Source organism: Telopea speciosissima, chromosome 3 (assembly GCF_018873765.1).
Source record: "Telopea speciosissima isolate NSW1024214 ecotype Mountain lineage chromosome 3, Tspe_v1, whole genome shotgun sequence".
NCBI classification, from domain to species: Eukaryota; Viridiplantae; Streptophyta; class Magnoliopsida; order Proteales; family Proteaceae; genus Telopea; species Telopea speciosissima.
The window spans coordinates 70,958,735-70,967,138 of NC_057918.1; the positions used below are offsets into that span (position 1 = coordinate 70,958,735).

At 36.4% G+C, this 8,404-nt stretch overlaps 1 protein-coding gene across 1 annotated transcript; it reads left to right on the forward strand.

Annotated features, from left to right (window-relative positions):
- Positions 1-3,469: 3,469 nt before the first annotated feature.
- Positions 3,470-4,398, forward strand: LOC122655483 (ubiquitin-conjugating enzyme E2 D4-like). Its single transcript, XM_043849674.1, has 2 exons — positions 3,470-3,772; positions 4,055-4,398. The coding sequence occupies exons 1-2, from the start codon at positions 3,470-3,472 to the stop codon at positions 4,280-4,282; spliced, it is 531 nt and encodes a 176-aa protein (XP_043705609.1). The 3' UTR covers positions 4,283-4,398.
- The last annotated feature ends 4,006 nt before the right edge of the window (positions 4,399-8,404 follow it).

The following is an 8,404-nucleotide window of genomic DNA, read 5'->3' on the forward strand; positions in this document are numbered from 1 at the left end:
TGGATGTGAGTTTTTCCCCAGTACAAGTGAAGCAGTAGAATGTTTCTGACCTAATTTTCTGCGATATAATATGTCTGCCTTCTGGATGTTTTCATAGTTCATGGCTTTATAAGTAACAAAGCAGTAGAATGTTTTCAGTTACTCTAAATTTTCATGAAATTTTCTGTAATATATTCTTCCTGCTTTGTGTCATACTGTTCACTATCAAAACCATTCCTTGTGAGGGATCAAATCGCATCTCCATCCCCCCTGCTAGCTTTCCCTTTACAGAGAAGGAAAAGAAAAGAAGAGTTGACAGCAGACTGTTTTTAAGGTTTTGCCTCTCTTCGTAGTTTGATCATGGAAACAACTAGAGTTTATTATTACATTTTCCTATGTTCAATCTGTTAGGAGATTGGCATTCAATTTACTGTGTATATGTTGGATAGAATGTGGCATAATAAAGATAGAGCCAGATACTGTGAGTATCTGTTCTGATTTGCCAGACTACAAACTTTTCAGACAGGTCAATAGCGACTTCCACTGCTGGATATTCTATCAGAAAAGAAGGTATCTTCTGTCTCTATTCTAGTTTGTGCTCACCCTCACAACAGGGTTTCCATGAAACCCCATACAGATGCTTAATATGATCTTTGACTTGTACTTTTAGATTCATCTTTTTTGACTCCTGACCATTACAGAGTGTGTTTGTTGCATGAAGTGCCATCTCAACACCAGTGGATAAGTGTCATAGAAGCCAAGTTTGGAAGGCTTGTACATTGACCTAGCCTAAATATTCCAAAGAGTTTATACCTACAGTTTTTGTGTTTTCTATTCTTTTCTGCATCGTTTTAGGTTCTCGTTTTTCTACAAGGAAACATGTGGATGCTCTAGAGGACCAACTGATCCAACTTCTTGATGCTGTATATATGATCATAAGAGCACAGTCAGCCTTGACATTCCCAAAAGTTTGAGGGCATGTGCAAACTGCTGAAAGGGACAAGCATTTACCAAAACAATGCGTTATGTATTCAGCTTCTTTCTTGTCTTCTCTGCCTCATTATAGTTTATTAATGATCTTAGCATTACAATCTTATGAAACTAATTAAATTTCAACTACGTACAGTGAACCAAAAATAGCAAAGATTTGACCTTCTTTCTTAAGCCTCTGAGGGAAAGAGGATTCAGAAAGAAGTTAAAGACCCCATACTTTGTTTCTGTGGGAGAAGGATATGGTTATCTCAAAGCTGAATCAATTACTAACAATTGAAATTGCCTCAGAAGAATGGATTCTACAAGAACCCAACTCGTCTCTTAGAATGGTTCATTCTCGGCAACACTGGGACTTGAACTAGTTCTGAGTTCAAATTGATGAATTTTTTGAAAAAGAAGTCTTTGTTCCAAGTGTTTCAGTCCAGACCACAAAGTGTGCCTAGGCCCTGGGAAGGAGATTGCTTTCTTCCTAATGATATGGAATGAGGCTTCATCCTTCAGCTGAGGTTCACCTATTTGCCTCAAGACTGCAGTACTCATGGCGCTCTATCTATTTCTCCTGTTTCTGGTGTGAAGAACAAAATCTGAGTTTTGAAGCATTAAGTCCAAAGGAGGTGTAAGCTTTGCTCAATAAATGGAGGCCTTGGAAGTTTTTGAAGACAATTGGACTCTTCTAGCCCCTATGGTTGGGCATTGGGTTTGGTTTATGTTTTGGACCTTGCTTACCTCACAGAATATGTGAGGCAGGTTGTGTCAGAAGCCAATAGGTATTGGGCACAATTTACGACTCAATGTGATTACAAGTAAAAGGAAGAGAAGGGAAGTGCAATCAATTATAACAACCTTAAACTCTTACTAAATACGTTATGAGAAAGCTTTCCTTCACCACCCGGTGAAGGTTCACCATACAGTCTTCGGGTTCACAAACCCTTGTAGGGTTTTAGTAATGTTCCTTAAAATACCCTCTCGATACCCTCCTGTGCATTTGAAGCCTTATGATGAATAGATTCTCCTTCATTGTGACTTAAGGAAAATTCGATCCAATACGATAATCATATTTTTCATATACAATCTTGGATAAAGTTTTCCTCCACCCGTAAAGGACGGTTCACCCATCATTCTAGGGTTCACAAACCCCTTCTAGAATTTTAGTTTGTTCCAAAACACCATTTCGATATCCATTCCCACCCTCTCACGCCCCTTGATGAATGGGATCCCATTTACCATGGGTGGAGGGAAACTCATCTTTATTTTTTATTTTAAATAAAAAGAATTTAATTACAAAATATAGTAAAATTCATAGGCAAAGGTTTCTTTTCCAGATCTGCAAAATATTTAAGGCAAGACTTTGTCCTCTCTCTTTTCTTTTGGGATGGGGTTTTTGGGATTTTAGCTGGCATGCAAAGGTTTTGTAAACATCAATTTATATTCTTACCAAAAAAAATTTCTTTTCTTGAATGGATCATGAAGAAAAATCACTTCCATGCTTTAAGAGGGAAGTTTTACCCTTTTGGAATGGGTGAGGTTGGTGAAGCGGATGGTTTGGGAATGTCTTCATGTAAGTATATAAAAATGCCTATTCTTTCATGGCCTTTGGGTTATAAAAAGACCAATGAACTACGATGGTGGTTGGGTTATGAGTTGTAATAGTGTAGTGAAAGTGGTCCACTTTGCTCCTCTCCTACAAGTTCAGTTTCCGAGTCTTTGACTGTGTTTGGTATATATTCTAGTTTGGAATGGATTCTGATTTTAAAACAGATTCTGAAATCCAATTCTTTTTTATTTTATTTTTATGTTTCTGAACGCGTTCTAAATCCGTAATCTATTTGAGAATGCATACCAAACACAACCTTCAATTGTACTTCTTGAGTTCAAAATCCATAATTTAGTGAGTAGAAGGATCATAATGTACACAATCTTACCCAATTCTTCATAGAGTGGCCGACTTGAACTTGTGATCAACCTTACTGTTGCGTGAGATCCAACCTTATTAGGAGTAAAGAAAAGAAACCCTTTTTCCAATTCCTTATATTTAGAATACTTTCAAGGAGATATGGTGTTTGTTGCATCTATATTTGTTCAATTGGTTTATAATTTGTTTGATATGACTAGGATTAGGTTAGAGTTGCATTTAGGAATTAACCAAAATTAGTGATTTGGTTAATGCCATTAATCTGATCGATGTGCTTACATTTCTGTGGGATTATTAGCAGGATTTCTAGGCCTTTCAGATGATGGACCAATCAAACAAACCATTTAGATGAGATCAATCTACTACTCCAAGAACTTGTGAAGAACCGTGTGGGTCCTCCCTCTTCTTCCCTACTTTTCATTTTTCTCATTAATCTTTCTAGTTCAATTCCCATTTTAAGTAAATCTTCCAAATTTGCACTTCCTTTGTTTACTCTTTCTTTTGAAGTTTCCATCACTTTAATATCTGTGCCTTTATCGTCCTCCCATTGCTAGTTCAGTCTGAATCTGAATATACAGTTCTGCAATGGAGCTTCTCTCTCGTCTCTGTTCTTCTAAACCTTCTGCTTCTGTTTCAGTTTCAAACCCAGTAGTCAAGAATGCTGGAAACAATTTGGCCAGGAAACGACTACAGAAAGAACTTGCCAATATAACAAAAGACCCACCAAGTCATTGCAGTGGTGGGCTTGTTGGAAATGACATCTTCAAGTGGAAGGGAGCAATAATGGGTCCTGCTGATACCCCATTCGAAGGTGGTATATTTTTTCTCTCTGTCTGTATCCCCAGGGATTACCCCTTTCATCCACCCAAAGTCAGATTCCTAACCAAGGTAACCCAGATTTCATTGGTATTTTGTATGTAAAATCATGAACATGAACTAAAGAAATGTGTAGGGAAATATGCTCAATTTCATGTTACTGCTTGATTTCTTTCAGAAAACACAGAACTTCAAAAAAATATGAGCATTTCAAGTTGTTTCTGAAAGCTTAATCAGTTTAGGGCACAATTTGTTTCTTTCTAAATCAATGTTTCTACAGGTAGGCAAGTTAGATTAAAGAAATCGCGCTCCTATCAGATCAAAACTAACCATTAATATGATACAATGTTGTAGGTTTATCATCCAAACATTGATGCTAATGGCAATATCCATGTTGACATTCTAAAGGAACAATGGAGCCCTTGCTTGCTTGTTGAGAAGGTTTTACTGTCCATATGCTCCCTTCTTCCTGATCCAAATGCAAAGGGCTCTGTGAATTCGATAGCTCATCTTTACAACAATGACAGGAAGCTTTATAATAAGAAAGCAAGGGCATGGACACAGAAATACGCAATGGGCTGAGCCACTGAGGGACCTGATTGCCTTGCTCTCATGAACACTTGTTTCTGAATCTTATTACCTACATGATAGATATGGTATATAGATGTACTTGATTCTTGAACTGCATTAACAATGATGGCCACACTAATATTTCTATGATATACTACCATGTAAAAAGCACTCAACACCTGTATATATTGCCTCCTACTCTATACTGAATGAAATACACAGAATTACATTCCAGCTATGGATATAATGAGACTGTTTAACACATTGGAATGACTGGAAATGAATAGCCATTTTGATTCTTGTGATTGTGATTGATTTTATTGGTGAATTAGAATATTTTTCATCCCTTTCAAAAGTTCCATAAAATTGGGAAACTTTGAAGCAAACATCTCATTTCGCACTACTCATTTCAAAATCACTTTCAAGATCACTTCCCTTGTAAACCTTTTCATGTCTGCATTTCATCCCTTCCCATTTTTACTTAGGTATCTATATCAGAATATAGCTTCAAGAAATTTGAAAATTATTGAGCTCTCATGCATATTTCTTGCAGCACTTCAAGTCATTAAATAGATCTTTCTATGTTCAAGCTGCTTATTACCTTTCTATGAAACATCATTTTCAAGTTTGAAAATCTTCCATTGTTCTCTCCATTCTGGCAAGTTTGTAATCCTCTTGTTGCTTGCAATCATCATTTGGATCCATTTTCTTCCATTCTTTAGGTTCTTTCATTACTCACATAAAACCCTATTCTCTCTGAGCTAGTGCTTTGCTCTGCTTCTTTTGATCTTGAAGTTTGAAGTTCCACCAATTTGGCAGACCTTTCCTTCTGAATTCCTGAAAAATCCATCCAATTTATCTAAAGATTTTGAACATTCTTTTCCCTTTAACTGAAAAGATACAACATAGAAACGTTTAACAAAAGCATGACAGAAATGTTCCCTCTTGTTAACAGTTAACTGCACATATTAACTTAAAAAAAAGGGCGTTCTCAGTGCATGAGACTCACGCCACTGCGAGGTCGGGGGAGGATCATAATGTACGCAGTCTTACTCCTGCTTTCGCAGAGAAGCTGTTTCCAGACTCGAACCCGTGACTACTTGGTCACTATGGAGCAACCTTACCGTTGCATCAAGGCCCACCCTCCTGCACATATTAACCAACTATTACAAAAAAAATAACAATGCACATATTAACATATGTTTACTGAAATTTCATTTCATGCTATTTTTTCTGTTTCTTGTATTCTTAGCTTTCTTCACATTGCTTTTATTTGTGAGTTTGGGCTTGTGTTTCTCTATATTATTCCCTCTCTCTAATAAATCTATTCTATTTATTATAAGAAAAGAGAAAAAGGGATTTTTTTTTTGAGATCAAGAAGCTTGAAATTCCAATTGGATACTACAAAGCACAAAAAAGTATGAAGGAGAGCTGTAAGATGCACCATTGTTACATTTTTTTTTAATTTTTTTTTGGGTTGGGAGGTGGGAATTGTACAAGATCAGTGCAATTGTGTTAAGGAGGGAATGCAACACAAAGTAAGAGTAATTATGACGAGAAACCTAACTATCACTCCAATTTGTCGGCTTGTTTGAACTTTTGATAGAATATACCAGATACAGGGAAACTAGATGAAGGGACAAAGCAACTCATCCAGTTAAACAAGTCCCTAAAGCTCTGAATTAAAATATACCCCAAAAACAAAGCCATCAAGAAATAGAACAATAGATCTCAACCTTGCAGCTGAAAGAAGAGGCAAGTGAACTTACATACTGATTTTCTGCAACTACTTTTTGTTGGAAAATATAGGCTTGAGTCTTCAAGGCGCGTTATGGAGTCGCTTTCCTTGAAAATGTAATTCGTCCCTACTACCAAGATGTAAACAGGTTGCAGATGAATCGTCTCCTACGATACAGTGAAGCCCAACGTTTTGTTGATTATCTTGATCAACTCAGATTTTCTTTGTTTTTCTATTTTTTTCATCTTTTTAACTATTTCTTCTATTAGCAAATAGGGTTTTGTTAATCTATTTTAATATCATCCATCATTTTCAATTCGTACTTGAACAAATATAACATATAGTTAACCCAAGATATTTGACTTATTTTATGATTCAAGTATGTTGCAATAATTATTGTTTATTAAATTAATTAGGGAAAGGAGATCGTGCACGGTAGATTCCATGCATCATTCATTCAAAAGGGGGTGTGGGGGCTTTATGGTCAATTTGAATGGGCATAGATGCCCATCTAACAATAACTAATGCAGGCCGTGCATAAAAACTTCTGCCAATTAATTATCATGTTATTAATTAATCCAATTGATGCATGGACTAGTATTCGAGTAAGAGGTACAAGTTTCTATTCGGTACTTATTCAGTTTAGAACCGTGGTTTTCTAGTGCAAATCAAAACTAAACTGGGAAGAGAACCTATAAAATCAAAACCGGATCATTTTTCTGCGATGTGATTCGATTCGATCATAAACAGTCGTTTCCAGTTCCATTTTGACACCCTTACTTCCAACCTCTCCGTAGTGAAGCAAAAGAATCAATCTCATGACCCACTTGACAGGGGTGCCACCACCTACACTAACAGTTCGTCTTCCATTGCATGGATGTTGGTTTTAAATAATATTTTAAAATAAATGAAGATTCAAAATACTTGTTTTTTCAGTTTTTTGAAGATCCTTCATGTCTTCCCCCATGAGTGCTCTTAATCCCTTTGGTTGCTAGAATATTTACGTAGTCTCTTTGTTTTCTTTAGTTTTTAAAGTCTCTTCTTAATTCCTCCTCTTAAATTCTCATCTTAACTCATTCTCTCAAATTGTATGTGTTATTATTCATGCTTCTCTTGTTTTTTAATTTGTTGAGTTTTACAAGTTCCTACTTGCGAGTATTTTCTTTTAATTTGAGCAATCCCGTATACTACTCTAAGGGGTTTAGTAGTCTAGTGTACTATTACTAGGGGAGTCAGTAGGCTGTTTTATCTAGGCCAATTTGCAATACTCATAGTTGCACCATAGGACAGTGTCTAGTGATACAACTGAATCCATCAATTTTTTTTTTTAACAATTTCTGTTACAGATTTTCAGAAAAATCAATGCAAGAGATAATTTGAAAACTCTTCTACCATAAAGGCAACAGTTAGGTTTTATATCTCAATATTTTGACATATATTTCCAACAATGGAACTTTGTCAAATAACATGCAAGGAAAAAGGACTCTGTCTGGGAGTATGATGCTTGCGCCTAGACACAGAATGGGGTGAAATGATCACCCCGCCTCCATGAAAAACGGAAATCCCAACCTCTATTGATGCATCCGCACACTCCTATTAGCCCGCATGCAGGCGTAGGACCACACTCCCTGACAGAAAACTCTTCCCCGAACATATATATCCTCTTGGAATTGAGAGAAAAACAGTTGAAATAGTCTTCATTACCCATCAAAGGCTTCCCTCATCAACACCAATAGGATTGCTTCCATAATTATGGGAGCAAGTTCTAAATATTTAAGAGCATAAACTCTCAACTAGTATAATCCAAAACTCAATTGGTTAGGATCCCAAGGTTCCTCTAATGTAGAGGAGTTGGACCCATTTATGGTCCCCCATTTATCAGCTACATTTGTTTCAAAAATAATGATGGTACTTTTAAGATATTTAGATTTTTTTCTCTAAAGATGGGCCCCTAAATGACCCAATTCCATGGGCTCTCCAGTCCATCCCCTAAAAGGAGGGTCCACCAGTAACCATTTCCAATCTCCACTTTCTAATTTTGGCAGATAAAGCCTGGGAAAGATAAGTCCATACATTCTAGTTTTGGAAAATTATAGCCCAACAAAGAGAATTAAGAGATACCTGTCTACCCAAATGGCCCATGTTCTAGTTCATTCCCCTATGGAATATCAGTACCTTGTTGGTAAAGAAAGGAAGAAAGCAACACTGAAAGAAAGAATAAAAGAAAGAGCTATTGTAAAACAACTGAACATGGACACAAGAAAATTGTCAATGATGCTCCATTTCATCAAAAAGTCATCTTGAGAAATCAAAAGGAAAGAAAAAGCAGAAAGCAGAGATCCAAAGTTTGAGTCATCTTGAGAAAATCAAAAGGAAAGAAAAAGCAGAAAGCAGAG

Excerpts from the sequence above, each read along its gene's own strand:
- LOC122655483 (XM_043849674.1), top strand. The coding sequence starts at position 3,470 with ATGGAGCTTCTCTCTCGTCTCTGTTCTTCTAAACCTTCTGCTTCTGTT. Across the intron at positions 3,773-4,054 it reads AAGTCAGATTCCTAACCAAG|GTTTATCATCCAAACATTGA; the intron begins GTAACCCAGATT and ends ACAATGTTGTAG.